Below are 16,753 nucleotides of genomic sequence, written 5' to 3' on the forward strand. Positions count from 1 at the left end.
GTTTGTTTAATAATTAAAGAATTAGTCATTAAAAGGATGTAGGGATACAGGCCATGGTTAGAATGGTTTAAGGTAATTACTATGAGGATAAAGAGTTAAATTTAACTTTGAAGACTGTTGAGCCCTGTTGAAAACTTATACAACTTAGTACTGAAACTTCTTAGTAATGAAAAGTAGTCTGCTGTTTTAAAAACATGTTCAACCATAACATCTCTCCAAACTCATTCTTTGTCTTTCCATGGATTATTCTTTCCACCACCAATATAAACATTGCTTTTAGAATATCTTCTCAAAATATTTCTCCATTCATTCACATCTACCTCTTCTTTTCTGATACTCCACAGTCTCTGCTTTGTCATCCAGGAATTGCCACAGGCTCATTTATTTTACATGAGGAGATAGTGATCGTATTATATTTGATATGCAATTTTAAAAAGTGTGTTCTAGTTTCATCTTCCCCCATTTCCTTTCACCTCCTCTTCTCCTTAAATTCATCATTTAGTCTGACTTGAATGTTAACCAAATTTTAGGCATTTGACTTAGATAGTCTCATGCTGTTTTTATTCACCTTCTCTTAAAAAAGCAAAGCTGCTGGTTGCTTTAAAGTTCTAGATTTGTGACCATGAAAGGAAATGAGCTCTTTAAGGAGCAAAAGTAATTGCTGAACCAAAAACACAACTTTTGACAATACTTAAGATTGAAAACACCATAGCAGGGTCTTAGGAAGCAGTATATGACTTGAATTCTTATTTTCAGCTTTTCCGAAGCTATCAATGTCCATGTTTCAGCAATCGGCTCTAGAGTGTCGTGTTTTCTGGAGAAACAGTGTCTGATGACATGCTAGGATCGTGTCCTCCCTTTGTGTGCCGCTTCCTCTGGTTTGTTCCGCTGACCCACATGGTCTTTTTATGTTTGTGTTGCTATAGATGTAACGTACTTGTCTTACTTGTTGATTATGTCTATTGTTTGAAACAATAGAGCAAAGGAGACCGTCTTTTCAAGGATATTTTTTCCATGAAGGAGAAGCATCAGATGGCGGCAACACGGACAGTTGAAGAAAAAGCCCAGGAGGCAGACAAGGTGTTCACCTTGCGTCCTTGGACCTGCTCTTGCTTTTCGCCCCTTTTCCTCTATTTCTGTCCACAGCTATAAGATACTCCTTTTTTCTTATGTATCAAGCTAAAATTTTTTTTTTGGAAAAAATTTTTGAGCACTTAAGAAGTGAAACTCCATGTGTAATAGAAACCCAGGTTCATTAGGTGAGAAACACCATACTGCAGAAGTACTTTACTTGAAAATCCCCACTTTGGAATGCAGACCTCTCAATCCATTTAAGCGACAAGTGACCCCTAGTTTTGATGTATGTGGCTGACAGTTGGGAAACCATGATTTCATGCAAAAATGCACTGTTTGTACAATGCTTATGCGAACTGTGACCGTGTCAAAATAACAAATTGTGTGTGATTTAGGTTACTGTTTTACTAATTACACTTGGAAACCTTTTGAATATTTACCTTTAAGATTTTTAATGGCATAAAAGATTTTGGTGTATGAGAGTAGCCCCTCAGATCTCTCTGCGCTCCTTCATGTATATGAACCATCTGGTATCACTAGGGAAGTTAGCTTTCCATTGCTTTTACATTCTTATTCCTCTGTTTTTACTGATTTTGCTTGGCCACCTGGTCAGCCTACTTGCAGGGCCTAAATGCTTAGATTCTAGTAGAGGAGACAGCAGACATGTAAATGAGGGACTAGAAAATTTGAGGTCCTAAGAAATGTTGAGGAAATGAAATACTTGTCATGTTAGAAGCTGTTTGGGAGGGCTCAGGAAGAGAGATTAGCAGTTGAGTTGAGACCTTAATGATGAGGAGGTAGACATGGGAAGATTTTTCCATGTGTAAGGAAGAACAAATGCAACAGCCCCAAGACAGGAATTAATTTAGAGGACTGAAACACTAAATGACAAGGTCTTAGAAAAGTCACAGAGGTCAGACCACAGCTCTCGGCAGGATCTTAAGACCACATTAACAATTTGGAGTTACAGGAGTGAGGAGAAGCCACTGGAGAGCTTTAAGCTGAGTAGTGACCTAACCCCGTGTGTCTGACAGAGATCCCTCTGATGCTGGATGGGGAATGGATTACAGGGGATGTAAATGAGACCACGGATCAGAATAAGGAGCAAGTATTCCCCTTTCACCATGTCTGATTTTGTTTATCAGTAGAGAGTATTTCTCATGAGAACATACAGGGTGGAGGTGGAGAAGGCAAAATAAATGAAAGATGAAGTCTTGCACGAAAAGAATTTGAAGTCTAGTTGAGATGAAATATTTCTGGAATACTGCAAATGAGAAAAGATAATGTCATAAAGCTAAGCCAAGTGGCCCCTTTATATATTTTAAAGGTTAGCATGAAATCTAAAGCCACTCGGACTGTGTGTAAAATGATGATTTTAATATCATCTGCTTTGAAATAATAATATAGTTTTTGAAAATTTATCCTCCTCAGAAGCAAGTAAAATGACATCATTTGATCAATTTAAAGTGATGTCCTCACAGTGGAAAACTTTGGGATTTTGGTGAAGATGTTGAAAATGATCATTTTTCAGGAGTTCCCATTGTGGCTTAGTGGGTTAGGGGCCTGACTAGTATCCACGAGGATGTGGGTTCGGATCCCTGGCCCTGCTCAGTGGGTTAAGGGTCCAGCATTGCCGTGAGTTGCAGTGTAGGTTGCAGACACTGCTTGGGTCTGGCGTTGCTATGGCTGTGGTATAGGCCAGCCGCTGCAGCTCCAATTCAGCCCTTAGCCCGGGAACTTCCATATGCTGCAGGTACAGCCCTAAGTAAAAATAAAATGATAATTTTCTTAGATGTCTAGAAAAATATATAAATGTATAATATTTAGGAGTGTATAAGCCATGTACAGTAGAAAACATTCATTCATTATTGTAGAAGTTACATAAAAACGATATATGAAATTTAAATCTGGAATTTACCCATTGTTAAGTTCCTAAATGGTTTATCTGGAGTTGAAATTACTGCTTTTTTTTTTTTTTCCTTATTCTTTTCCTCTTCAGCACACGCAGGAAAATATGTACTTTTTTGACACACACATGGATTGTTGTAACTGAAATTATCCATTTGCCCAACAAACATTTTTGACCGCTTACATTGTATCCCCCCCCACGCCCCCATCAAATATCATATGACTACTGTTAGTTAATGACTACGTTATGAATGATTTTGAGAGCAGAGCAGAAAATTGAAAACTGAATCATGTTGTCTTTAATAAGCAAATAATTCTATTGTATATCCTCATGTGTTGTGAGAATTATGACACACTTGAACTTGTATAAAATAGTCTTTCAAGTCTAGTAGAGATTATAGAGATTAGTTTTAAGGTACTTTTGGAAATGTGTTACTGAGTAATTAAGATGCATGGCACTTACTAAACTCCCCAGTGATCTCTTACCAGGAGGTTCACCATCTCTTCCCATGGACCCCTAGGGATGGTATAATTATGGAGATTGTAATTAAGCTGAATCAGTCCAGGAGCTTTTTTTTCTCTCCTGAATATTCTAAGTGCTTTATGCACCTCCCCTCCTCATCGCATACCTACCCTTCACTGCCCCAAGGAGCATCCTACAATGCCTTTTGCTTCTTCACTCATTTAGTCTTTCTTGTATTTACCATCTCTCAGCAGTGGGGTTCACTAGGAAGCATTCCCGCATAATCTGACGACGAGAGGGGGAGCTTCACGGGGACTCTCTCCTGTTGGCATTCCAGGTACCTGGGATAGTCCCCAGCTTTCCTGTTGTGCCCTCAGGCAGGTTAGGAACCATCTTTTGAGGACCAGAAGTACAAAGACTACATTTGCCTTAGTATCTTTTTAGGGACAGATGATTTTCACATTGCTCAGAGTTTCCCTTCTCTGAGTTTGTCTTCCTATTTGGAGTTTTTTACTTTACCTGTTTCTTATTGAGAAAAAAAAAGTACTATTTCTTCATTCCATGGCATATTTAGCATGTCTGGGAGAATTCCTGTGGGTTGCCATCAAAGTGCATATTGTACCTCCTGAGTGGTATGGGGAAGGGAAGAAATCATTGGAACTGAAAGGGTCTGTGAAGGTCATATACAAAACAAGGAAATTTTTTTTTTTTTTTTTTTTTTTTTTTTTTTTTTTTTTGCTTTTTAGGGCCATACCTGCATCATATGGAAGTTCCCAGGCTAGGGGTGGCATCAGCTCACTGCAACACCGGATCACCGACCCACTGAGCAAGGCCAGGGATCGAACCCCCATCCTCATGGATACTAGTCAGATTCATTTCTGCTGCACCACAATGGGAACCTTGCAAAACATGGAATATTAAGTGGACCTCACAGTGATGACAAAGTTGGCAAGGCAAGGCCCAGAGTGCCTAGGAAAGGGCACTGGAGCAGGGCAGGGGAGGGAGGGGTAGGATCACCCAAGTTCTAACACAGAAATAAGTGCAGCAAGTGGAGGGGCCCCCGAAGAGGCTCTTATGTGCAGAAAGGCTCATGTCCAGGAGGTGCCTCAAGAATACACAAAATGGTGTTTGATGGGTGGGTGGGTTGGTCCTGCTCAGTTTGTAATAAATCTTCAGCGGTAAAACAGAGTTTTAGCTGGTTTCTGTAGGTTAGAGCTCCCAAGAATTCTCACGCAGGGTGGAAAGCTGGCATCCAGGCAAATGGCCACAGACATCTGCAGAATCATTTAGAATCCTTGCCTTTCTTTCAATATGTGCTGTTCTGTGATTCTTTCTCGCGTAACCTTTCCTTTTTTTCCATAGGTCACTGCTGTCTGTTCTGACTTGTTGGTAATTCTTTGCTCTTCCTTTTCTGACCTCTCTAGAGCCTAGAAGAGGAGATAACATCAATTTTGTTTAGTGCAAAGGGCTTTTCTGATAGCATGAAAGCCTCCTTCAGCTCAGCCACCACTTGGACAGCAGAGGGCACTGTTGTGAACTCTAATGCACCTTCTGAAAAGCTTTCTTCCTCGCCCTTCTCACAGTTGCCTGAGGTGCATTTTACTTTGTTTCCCCTGTTTTTAAAAGCCACATATGAAAGTGATTTTTATCTTTTGAATATTAAGGAACCCTTTCCTCTAGTTCTTTCATGGGTGAAAATAACTCTTCCTGGGAGAAACATTCAAGAAAGAATGACTGAATTTGGACTTGAGGAAAAGATATCAATTGGATGTTTCTCCTGCTTCCTCTCCCCCCACTCCAATCTGCCTGAATTCAGAGACTCATTTAAATCACTGAGGCCCAGAGTCTGAGTTGTGATGCGGCGCTTCAGCCAAGTAGAAGCTAAAGTCTTTTTTTGCAGAAAAGTTTCCAAAGCCTAAATGTCTTTTAAACATCTTCTGATGGCTTATTTTAAAAATTGTGCTTATTTGGAAAGTCCGAAGTGCTTGCCGTACTGGACGAAACAATTATTTCCATTTTTCAGAATGACCCCTAGGTTCTCTGAACTTAGGCAGAACCTGTCTGGCCATTTGAGGTCAAATAATAAAAATAATATCGCTTTTAGAAATATTCTGATCACCGGATGTCTTTATAACATAGTGTATAGGTAGTTACAGTTAAATGTTATCTATTCGTCAAAGTAGTTTCAGAGTTTTCCAGTTTAACATTTGAAACCTCCAGGTTTTCAATAAAACTGGAAGAATGGCTCTCTTGTTCTTTCGCAACATGATTGACACGGTGCTAATTTTGAGCAATGAAAACGTGCCCTTACCACACATTTAAGAATAACCCTGCAGATCCAAGAGAGCATGTGAGTATATGTTGATGGGTGCTCTTTTAGGACGTCTTGTTCATGGTCGTCCACGTTGCTGGAGCAGATAAACATGAGATCATGTTCTCGATTACAGAAAACAGCTCCAATCCAGTTAGTGTCTTGGCAGCGTCACAGCAAGGCTTGTTTCTGCCCTGAGGGTTCAGAGGTGCAGTGCTCTTCATTCAGCATCGAGATACCTTCTTGAATAAGCAGGGCTACTGTCTCTAGCTGAATTTTTTAAGTTAGAGCACCAGGCATTCGTGCTACCTGAATGTCAAAAAGTTGGCTAGGCATTAAATTTGATCCATGTAAATCAGCTTTCAAACAAACAAAAACCAATGTAAATCAACAATAATAGAAAAAAACAAAAACCTAAATAAAAAATAATTAAAAATAGGAAAAATTTTAATCTTGAAAAACCAACTCCTTTGTAAGAAAGTTTCTACCCTGATTATCAGTACCACAGCATAGTAAGTTATATTCCTAGTGTATTTGTTCTACAGGCATCCATCAAACATTTAGATACTAAATGAGAGTAAATTTACTCCCCCAAGTAGATGTCTGCAGGGGGCAGCAAGGGAGCATCTCAAATAACAAACTTGATTCATTTCAGTTTTCAAGTGGAGGAGCTAAATTCTTAAGGGAATATACTTGGCGCCATCACTGACCTGCACCCTAGTGTTATCCCCTTTACGAATCTATAAAACGGTTTGGGATGTTAACAACCATTCGTGCACCGACAACATCTTTATGTTAAATAACTACCTGAAACCAACTGTAATTTTGTCAATTAAAACCGCTTTTAAACAAGCCAGCCAAAAAGGTGTCGTCTTATTAATGCTATACCCTAATTAGGAATCAGGGTTTCAGGACAGGTGTTTTTTGTTTCTTTTCCAGCCTGATTAAAATCAAAACCATTTGTTAAATAGATGTTAAAAGTCAACATGTAAACTTTAACATGAGTAAGCTTTGATCTAATTCCAGCTTTCCCCTACCTTTCCAACAAAAAGGAACTTATGCGCATATGAGTGTAATAAAAGCATTTCATTTCTTTGGGAGTACGCTGGCTGTTTTTGTCCTTTTTCTCCCCGCTCTCGTCCGCTGCTGGCATTTGTCTGGATTGTCCTTCATGCGACCTTGGGCGCAGGTTTTTGTAGCTGTTGAGTCTTGCCGTGCTGTGTTTTGCAGTGTCAGATGTTTGTCTTGGTAGGTGTTGAGGTGAACCTGTATTGATTTTGTGTCCTCGGTTGCTTTTTGTTTCGCAGAAACGCGCTCCCGAGTCCGAAGGGCCTTGCGCCGGAGCCAGTGATGCTGTTAAGGTTCTCCCCTTTTCCATGTTCGCACCATTGCCCGACGTGCCCGATCCCCCCCTCACCATTTACCCCCGCTTCCCTTTCAGTCAGCCATCGCCATCACCTTTGCTTTTCTCCATGACATGAACCCGCCATCCGTTCATTTTGGTTGCCGTCGTTGTGATTTATTCATCGGTTTTTGTTTCCCCCTCATCCATTTTTTGTTTCCGTGCAGAGTTCACATGAGACTCTGAATGTAGTGGAGGAGAAGAAGCAGGCAGAGGTTGGGAAAGACGAAAGAGTAATCACGGAAGAAGTGAACGGTAAAGCGCTGGCCCCTGGGCGTGGTCCTGGGGAGATGCGGAAGGTGGAGCCGGGGACGCAGAAAGACTCCACCTCCCTGTCTTCTGAGAGCAGCCCCAGCAGTGAGAGCGAGGACGAGGACGTGGGGGAGTACCGGCCCCACCACCAAGTGACTGAGGGCACCATCAGGGAGGAGCAGGAGGAGGAAGAAGAGGTGGAGGAGGCGCCCGGCCCAGCAGCCAAGGTAGTAGAGAGGGAGGACCCGGTGCCAGCAGCCCGCCCAGTCACCCACGCAGGTGCCAGTGTCAGCACAGTAGAAACAGTGATCCAGGAAAACGTAGTTGCCCCCCAGATCCCCACCGAGAAGAGTGTAAACGAAGGCGTTAAGCAAGACGTGCGCGAAGACCCAGAGGACGAGCCGCAGAAAGTTAACGGAGAGGTGTCTCATGTTGACATTGATGTTTTGCCACAAGTTATTTGTTGTTCAGAGGTAAATGGGAGACCCAAGTGGGAGCTCGACTCTAGAGCTGTTTCTCAGGTGGAGACACCTGCCTCTCATCTTCTCCTGTCCTCCCAGTTCTCCTCCAGCTTTTTCAGCAAGATTCTGGTTTCCACCTCTCGCGGGAGGAAGGGGGAAAGGCCTGCTTTGTCGATTTTCTGCCCGCTGGGGTCACGGTTTCTGGCGTCTTTACTGCACCTGGATCACCTGATAGAGTAAACCTTCCCACAGCAGCCTCATCGTTGTTTTTTGTTTTTTTGGTTTTTTTCCTTCTCGTTTCACATTGAAAATTTTCTTTGCATGTTTTTGGATGTTTTCAATGATTTGTCTTTAGTTGCACTGCTTCTTCATACTAAATGCCTTTTTTCATTAGAAAATGACGTGTATTGTTGAAAAATGGTCCATGTGAGTGTGTGTGTTGCCGGTGTCACGACTGGGCTTGATTTTCTGGCTCACTCTCTCTTCAGTTTAAGATGCTCAGAAATGGCAGCAGGCACCAATTACCACGGCGCTCTGCCTTCCACATCTGGCCATGATGAAAACATTATTTCTTGAGTGCCACTGTGATGTCCAGTTTTAGATTCCAGGCCTTGAATGGCCTGCTCAAGAGACATATCTTTCCTTCTAGGCAGTGAGAGGCTCATAGGAAGAAACCCTTCTCTTCTCATTCTGTCCTTTCGTCACTTCTGGGTTATTTGCACATTGATGATATGTTTGGTGGCTCGTCTCCAATGGATATGAGTCTCTTCCTGTTGCTCTTCACAAAAGAGAACATTCCACACTGCTCCTGTTAGGTTAAGTCTTAGTCACTAGGTGCAGTGTCTCTAATTTGGGAGTTCAAGTTATTCTAAGGGAGGGTTTACTTCCATGTGGATGTTCCTTGAGTCTAAAATTAAATGTCAACAGTAGAGGGATTATCCATATTTGCTCTCGTTCATGGGGTGAAAAAAAATCCTGAAATGATTTTGTCTTGAACTAATTAAACGGAGTTAGGTTACTTTTAAACTTCCGAATTCACCTCAGAGAAGACATTTTGAAAGTCTCTGAATGCTTTGAACTAATTTCTGCACTTAATATACTGGTTGTTCCTCGTTATCTAATTACACTTGGGAATTTTCTCTGGAGGAAAGTGCCGTAGTGTTTTGGTGGTAATGCCACCTGGCGGTGTATTAAACATACATGCGCAACACGCTGCAATGTCAACAGGCTGGGAACACCTCTCCTTTGGTGTTTGAAATCGTTCAAAGCATTAATGCAACAATGCAACAAAGTAACATGAGCTGCAACATTTTAATGTATGTAATACCGAAGAAGCACTGCACTTTTTAGACAACCGTTGTGGCTGATAATCGCACTTGAAGACATTCTTTCTGAAAATGAGATCTCCTGGTTAGTAGGGCAGAAAAGAGCACATCTTCGCCTACCTGCCCGGTGTGCCATTGGAGAGCCTTCACATGAACCATGTGGTGCTTTAGACTGTAGTCAAAGTCGAGGCAGGTCCTTTCTCATAGTTCATTCTGTTTTGTTTTCAATTTTGTCGTTACTTTTCATCAAGCTAAAGTTTCTATGTCAGTGTATGCCAGGGTTGACACATAAGTCATTTGAGACCATGATAATTTGAAGCTTACCACAATTCAGGGAGCCATTATGCTAGCATATTCTTCATAGATTTATATATATATATATATATAGATCTCTCTATATATATAGATTTATATAGAGAGAGATCTCTATAGAGATATATATGATATTTGAAGGAAAGTGTATATATATGAATATAGATATATTTGAAGGAAGGTGTTTTTCTTTTGTATCTTTTGTTTTAATTATTTGCTTTTACTCTTTTCTTTTGTGCATGAGTGTGTTTGAATATATTTTTTTGCTGTTATTTTTGAAGGCTCCATTAAGCACTTTTACTTTATTACCTCTAGAATTTATGTTTCCCTTCCTTTTCACCTCAGCCACCAGTGGTAAAAACAGAGATGGTAACAATTTCTGATGCCTCACAAAGGACAGAAATCTCCACCAAGGAAGTCCCTATTGTCCAAACTGAGACCAAAACCATCACATATGAATCTCCACAGGTACAAAAGCTCTACATGTGGGCTGTTTGCCTTCCTTCCTGCTTAGTCTGTGTCTGTTTTCATTCTGTCTTCTTCTAGTTTGCATTTCTGAGTCCGACATACCTTTTTATATCTGCATTTAATAACTGTACTTTAGCAGCATAACTTGCAATGGCTTCTTAGATCGAGACTTGAGAGCTGCAATCAAATTGATGACCCAGTAAATATAGGGGGAAGTGTATACGTGATTTTTTTAGGTCAGACAGTACCGATCTTGTTATTATAAGTCATTTCTGGCTTGATATATCCAAGAATGTTTATGTACACTTGAGAAACAGATCATCTTACAAAATTTATTGAATCTGATGTAATTTGTGGATTCATAGAATTTAGGCTTTTATCCCTCCCGTAACTCCATGAAGACAGAACCTGTTAATTCACTCGTGCTTGCAGTACACACGCTCGCGCGCACACATCTGTGCTTCTCCTTCACACAGGGTTATTTTCTGAAAATGTACGTCGCCATTTTTATGTAAAATGTTATACTAGGCATCTAAATAATTCAGACTTGTACGTTAGACGTTACTGTTCAGACATTGATTCTGTAATGATTTGAAATATGCATGAAGATGTTTAAACTTAAGGGTAACAAATAAAGGGGGAAAGTCATCGTCATTTCAAAATAGAACCATTGTAGAAAATTGGACAACTCTCTTCTCAACTGAGAAATTCAGTGCTCCAGTAGAATTGTACCGTAATGGAGGATGGCAGATTATTGTCCTCTCGAAATATTTTTGTAGAGGTTTAATGCATTTATATGTGAAACATTCCTTAAAATTATTTTAGACATGCTCTCCATAAATGTGCATAGATCCCACATAAGCACAAATAGATTTCTTACGAATGGGGGTGCTGGGAGGGCATGTACTCCTGTTTCTGTTGTGCTTGTAAAGAAATACAGGTGCATGACCCAAGTTCAAGAGATTTCCTCCTAACTTACAGGAGGAAAGGCTCTGGACCTTCCGGCTATTTCCTTCTGTCTCTGTCAGGAAACAGGAGACAGATATGTTTGGTGGTCTGAACATAAACTCTCAGGCTATTAATGTGCTTTGTTATGTCCCCTGGTAAACTCTAGAACTTTTTAGTGTCAAAGCAAAGATGTTAAACCCCATTTAGACATATGCATAAGATTTATGTGTTGTATGTATATACACATATACATATGAGAGTGTGTGCGTGTATGCACATATGTGCATACATACTGAAATATATGTGGCCCTGTATACACAAAAACTTACTGGAACAATGTCATTTAAAAGAAAAAAAATCTACAGCTAAGCAGGTAGCCAAATCACTCAAACTTAGTCTGTCGCAGTCAGGTTCTATTGCTTGTAATCTGAGAAAATGTTTATTTTTACCCACCTGTGCTCTAAACAACTGCAGCAAACTCAGGTTCTGATCACTGTGGAAACTTCTCTGGCTGGTTCTCTAGTTTCTTTTTCTGGCTTCTGCATGTGGCCCTCAGTCAGATGCTGTCATGACTGCCCTGTAGATCTCAGCCCCCACCTTCTACTTCCATTCCGGCTTTTTTCTCTCTCCACCCGGGTTCGCTTCTCCATGCGCATTTAGTCCTTGCCTTGACTCTGCTTGAATGCCAGCCGGACGTTCGGAGGACAGCCACAAACGTTCAGAGGACGGGCAGCGAGCATCTTCTGCCAACTGCGTAGATTTTAAAAGATGCATATTCGATGGGGAGGGGTCTTCTCTGACAACCTAACGGAAGTTAAGCATGACTTTGTATCTTCCCCCCACCTCTCCAAAGATTGACGGCGGGGCTGGTGGTGACTCGGGCACGTTACTGACTGCACAAACCATCACATCTGAGTCCGTGTCAACAACGACAACCACACACATCACCAAGGTAAAGCAATCCAGGGAATGTACATGGCCAGCAGGATCTTCTCTGAATTGTTTCTGTGTTCCTGTTCAAACTTCAGAGCATTACACACAGTGCTAGTGGACTAAAAATGCCTCGGTATATAAGGTATCCAAGAAATTGGGCTCCACTGACATTTGTATTTAAACCAAATAGCAAATTTGTAAAGTACAAGGGGGTAAAAATGTGTTCTGACTAGCTATGCCTAAAAGACAGGAGCAGGAAGAATTTAATACAAGTGGAAGCGTAGGTTTGTTACGTACAAGTGGTTGAAAACAGCCATTCAAAGTTTTCACCAAGTTCGAATGATCTAAATGTCTCCATCGCTTCCAGACACTACTATATTGATTGGGGGCATTTTTCCAGGTCCTCCTCTAAATGTTTATCACCAGGTGACTAGTGAGTCTCAGTGTGGTCTCTGCATGAACATTAGCCGTCTCATCTGGGGACTTGTTAGACGTGGGCATGCCATGCCCCCCCCCCCCCCCCAGATGTGCTGAAACCCTGGGAGTGTGTCAGGTGCCCTCCAGGTGATGCTGGGGCGCACTGTGGTCATCACATTTCTAACCCAGCGTTACCTTCCAGTCTTACCTCCCTGCTTCTACTTCTCACACTGGGTTAGTGTTTGATGGTCTCAGATGTATCCTGTGTGCCCTCCTCATTCCATATTTCAACAAACAACTTTGGTTAGTTAAAAAAATGCCCCATAGGAGTTCCGTCGTGGCTCAGCAGTAACAAACCCGACTAGTATCCATGAGGATGCGTGTTCGATCTCTGGCCTCGCTCAGTGGTTTAAGAATCTGACATTGCGTTGAGCTGCGGTGTAGGTTGCAGATGCGGCTCAGATGTGGTGTTGCTGTGGCTGTGCTGTAGGTCCATAGCTACAGCTCCAATTCAGGCCCTAGCCTGGGAACGTCCATATGCTGCAGGTGTGGCCCTAAAAAAACACGAAAATCAAACAAAAGCCCCATAAATGCAAGGGTGTATTGGTGTTCATTTTCAAACCCAACCAGGAGTTCCCGTGATAATGAACCCATTTATTATCCATGAGGACTTGGGTTCTATCTCTGGCCTCACTCGGTGGGTCAAGCAACCAGCGTTGCTGTGAGCTGTGGTGTAGGTCACAGATATGGCTCAGATCCTGCGTTGCTATGGCTGTTGCAGCATAGGTCAGCAACTGTGGCTCCAACTCAACCCCTAGCCTGGGAACTTCTGTTTGGGTGTAGCCCTAAAAAAATTGAACTAAATAAAATAAATGAAATAAAAATAAAATAAAATAAAACCTATCCAGTTAAGACCTAATGATCTTAGTGACCAGCCTTGTTTCTTCCAGTAAAGTGTACTCGCTGTGACCAAGTGTAAATTTATCAGTGCCGCAGAGGTTGGACATGGGCTTTTTCCCATCTGGTATTTGATCATTGTTTAGAATGTCACAGCCTTAGGACCTTTCAGCCTCTGTCATGCCCCAGGCTGTCCCCTCTCTCCAAGCCAATAACTCTGTGTGGCAGGTCACCCTGCCCCCCAGGACCCCTCACAACCTTGTTCAATCATGTTCCATGTCCACATGCACAGCCACGTGCACAATCAAATCAGACGTTGAACAGAAATTTTTATATCACCCTCATCCATCCTGCATAGCTTAAACCAAATCCAAATCCCCCCTTTTTTATTTTTATACTAAACCAAATGGACAAAATTACCAAATGGATTTCTTTGATACCCGTCGAGCTGTCAGAACTATATCATCAAGCAAATTCCTAAACCTAAACCAGACGCCTAAATTATTGGAATTCCTCCTAAACTCTACCAAACAACTATTTCTTCTTTGATCTCTTCTTTTAAAAATTGGCCAATTGGGAGTGAAGAAACTCAGGAAATTGTAGCAGATTATTCTAGTGAAACTGTTTGGATTAAATTGCATCTGTCCCATCTTAATCTCGCCTGAATCCTGACAAGTTAGTTTTTTTTGATGTATTTTTTAAAATGATTTTGATTTTTTCCCGTTATAGTTGGTTTACAGTGTTCTGTCCATTTGCTTCCTCGTAAGTTAGTTTTTAAGGTTGCTTTCAGTTGAGGAGTACTTATGAATGATGCTGCAGCTTGAACGGCAGGATTTCCTATCGATCTTAAAAATAACTTTCTAGAACATCAGTCTTCCCTGCTTGGTGTGCATTGCCTGATGATGATCAGAAGGTCTAGGTGTGCTCCATCTCTGTTTCCTCTGGTAAACATGCTTTAGTAATTGCTGGCCCCCTCTTTTTCTTTATGACCTTTAGACTGTAAAAGGTGGGATATCTGAAACAAGAATTGAGAAGCGCATCGTGATCACAGGAGATGCAGATATTGACCATGACCAGGTAAAGTCCTGAGGTTCTGGTTCTGAAATTGACCCATATATATTTTCTAGGTTTTGCATCTGTCGTCATGTCGCATTCCTGTGTCAAAGCCCTTCTCCCAGCACCTCCTGGATGAATTTACCTCCTTAGCTTGGCATAAAGACACCTCACAGCCTGGATACAACCTGTCCTTTCAGTCTTCCTGGCCCTGAATTAGCATAAAAACATGGGTTGCTTTTCATTTCCCGCTGGCTTGACATGCACCTTTGGGTCAAAATAATCAAGAGTGTTTTTGGCAACCATCAGGCATTCATGTGGGCCTGATTTAGAGGCAAGTCATCTGTTACTACAAAATTAATGACACTTTAATGACTTTGGCTTCCAAAGTATAAGAAAAGCTGCTAAGTTTGACTTATGCCTGCTTTTAAGAACTTAGCAAGTTTTGTTAGTAGCTTTGGAAAAGTTGGGCTATTTAGCTAGTGAGAGGTGGGAGAAGGTAATCTAAGGTCTCTTAAAAAGTGAAAAGTTACATGTGTTCAGAAAAAAGTTTTTAAAGAATTGTGCTTCCATTTAATGTTAATTTGAACAGAACACCTGTCTTTAAAAAACAGATGATGGAATGGAACTGCTGTAGACTTTGAGAGTAGCTTTGATTTTAGACTGTAGTCCCAAGTGATGAGAATTTTTTGTTATTTTCTGAGTGATCTTAACTTTAAAGGCTGTTATCCTTTTATAATAACTTGTAAAAAAAGGAACAGAAATGTTTAATTGGCCATCCCAGCCGAGGAGTAGAATAAATGATAGTTACCTAGCTTTGAATACAGTGTTGGATTTGAGAAATTCTGTTCTCTCAAACGCTCTTTCCTATTTAAGAAAGGCTTGCTAGTGAGTTCTCTTGTGGGGCAGTGAGTTAAGAATCCAGCATTGTCCTTGCAGTGGCCCAGGTTGCTGCTGTGGTGCGGGTCAGATCGCAGGCCCAGGAACTTCCACATGCTGTGGGCATAGCTAAATAAAAAAACTATCATATGTAGAGTTCCCACTGTGGGGTAGTGGGTTAAAGGATCCATTGTTGCTGCAGCTGCCACCTAAGTTGCAACTGTGGCTTATATTCAGTCCCAGACCCAGAAACTTATATATGCTGCCAGTGCAGCCATAAAAATAAAAATTAAAAAGAAAGAAAGAAAGTCTTGCTATATGTGACCAAAGAGAAATAGATTTGTATTTTTTTAATTCCTTGAGAGTTATTAGAGGTCGAAGGGTTGTCCTGACTGAATGTTGACTTAGTAGTGGAGATTCCGAGTCGGTGACTAGTCCTCGTGCCTGTTTACCCCTGGAAATGACTTGGCTATGTGGAAACCAAGCCTCTAGCTTCCCATGCAGTGGATTTATTTTACATCTCTTCACTGGGACAGTTGAGGTCCTCTGACCTTAAGTTGAAGCAAACTGTGTTCTTTATTTTTTTTCTTTTCAGGTATATAGTTTTTTTGTTTTTTTTTTCCCCCACTGTACAGCAAGGGGATCAAGTTATCCTTACATGTATACATTACAATTACATTTTTCCCCCACCCTTTGTTCTGTTGCAACATGAGTATCTGGACAAAGTTCTCAATGCTACTCAGCAGGATCTCCTTGTAAATCTATTCTAAGTTGTGTCTGATAAGCCCAAGCTCCCGATCCCTCCCTCTCCCTCCCCCTCCCATCAGGCAGCCACAAGTCTTTTCTCCAAGTCCCTGATTTTCTTTTCTGAGGAGATGTTCATTTGTGCTGGATATTAGATTCCAGTTATAAGTGATATCATATGGTATTTGTCTTTGGCTTTCTGACTCATTTCACTCAGTATGAGAGTCTCTAGTTCCATCCATGTTGCTGCAAATGGCATTATGTCATCCCTTTTTATGGCTGAGTAGTATTCCATTGTGTATATATACCACATCTTCCGAATCCAATCATCTGTCGATGGACATTTGGGTTATTTCCATGTCCTGGCTATTGTGAAGAGTGCTGCAATGAACATGCAGGCGCATGTGTCTCTTTTAAAGTAGAGTTTTGTCCGGATATATGCCCAAGAGTGGGATTGTGGGGTCATATGGAAGTTCTATGTATAGATTTCTAAGGTATCTCCAGACTGTTCTCCATAGTGGCTGTACCAGTTTACATTCGCACCAACAGTGCAGGAGGGTTCCCTTTTCTCCACAGCCCCTCCAGCAGTTGTTATTTGTGGACTTATTAATGATGGCCATTCTGACTGGTGTGAGGTGGTATCTCATGGTAGTTTTGATTTGCATTTCTCTTATACTCAGCGATGTTGAGCATTTTTTCTTGTGTTTGCTGGCCATCTGTATATCTTCTTTGGAGAAATGTCTATTCAGGTCTTAGCAAACTCTGTTCTTACTCTTTTTGTCTTTGGGACTCTCACTAAGCAAGCGTTTACTGAATTCCTGCAGTGCACTGGGCAGGCGCCCACATTCTGTGGCCTGATGGAAAGTGAAAAGCTTGCAGCCTTTGTTTCTTCTGTCCTCCCACTGA

The 16,753-nt window shown here is 41.3% G+C and overlaps 1 protein-coding gene across 50 annotated transcripts in view; it reads left to right on the forward strand.

Annotated features, from left to right (window-relative positions):
* The window catches only part of EPB41L2 (erythrocyte membrane protein band 4.1 like 2), a 212,002-nt gene that overhangs the window by 174,563 nt on the left and 20,686 nt on the right, over positions 1–16,753 (forward strand). For 12 of the 50 annotated variants that reach the window (XM_084956305.1, XM_084956319.1, XM_021088255.2 and 9 more), the window contains 4 exons: positions 7,326–7,883; positions 9,854–9,976; positions 11,778–11,876; positions 14,168–14,248. In XM_084956305.1, the coding sequence (XP_084812431.1) occupies positions 7,326–7,883; positions 9,854–9,976; positions 11,778–11,876; positions 14,168–14,248 (861 nt within the window). Of the gene's footprint in view, positions 1–978; positions 1,081–7,063; positions 7,118–7,325; positions 7,884–9,853; positions 9,977–11,777; positions 11,877–14,167; positions 14,249–16,753 lie in introns of all 50 variants that reach the window. The other 38 variants (XM_084956378.1, XM_021088293.2, XM_021088266.2 and 35 more) reach the window with 7 other exon arrangements.

The sequence above is a fragment of the Sus scrofa genome, chromosome 1, assembly GCF_054392235.1.
Source record: "Sus scrofa isolate SSC_HxYL_T2T_F1_AM1 chromosome 1, Sscrofa_HxYL_maternal_Yorkshire_Landrace_v2.0, whole genome shotgun sequence".
Taxonomy (NCBI): Eukaryota; Metazoa; Chordata; class Mammalia; order Artiodactyla; family Suidae; genus Sus; species Sus scrofa.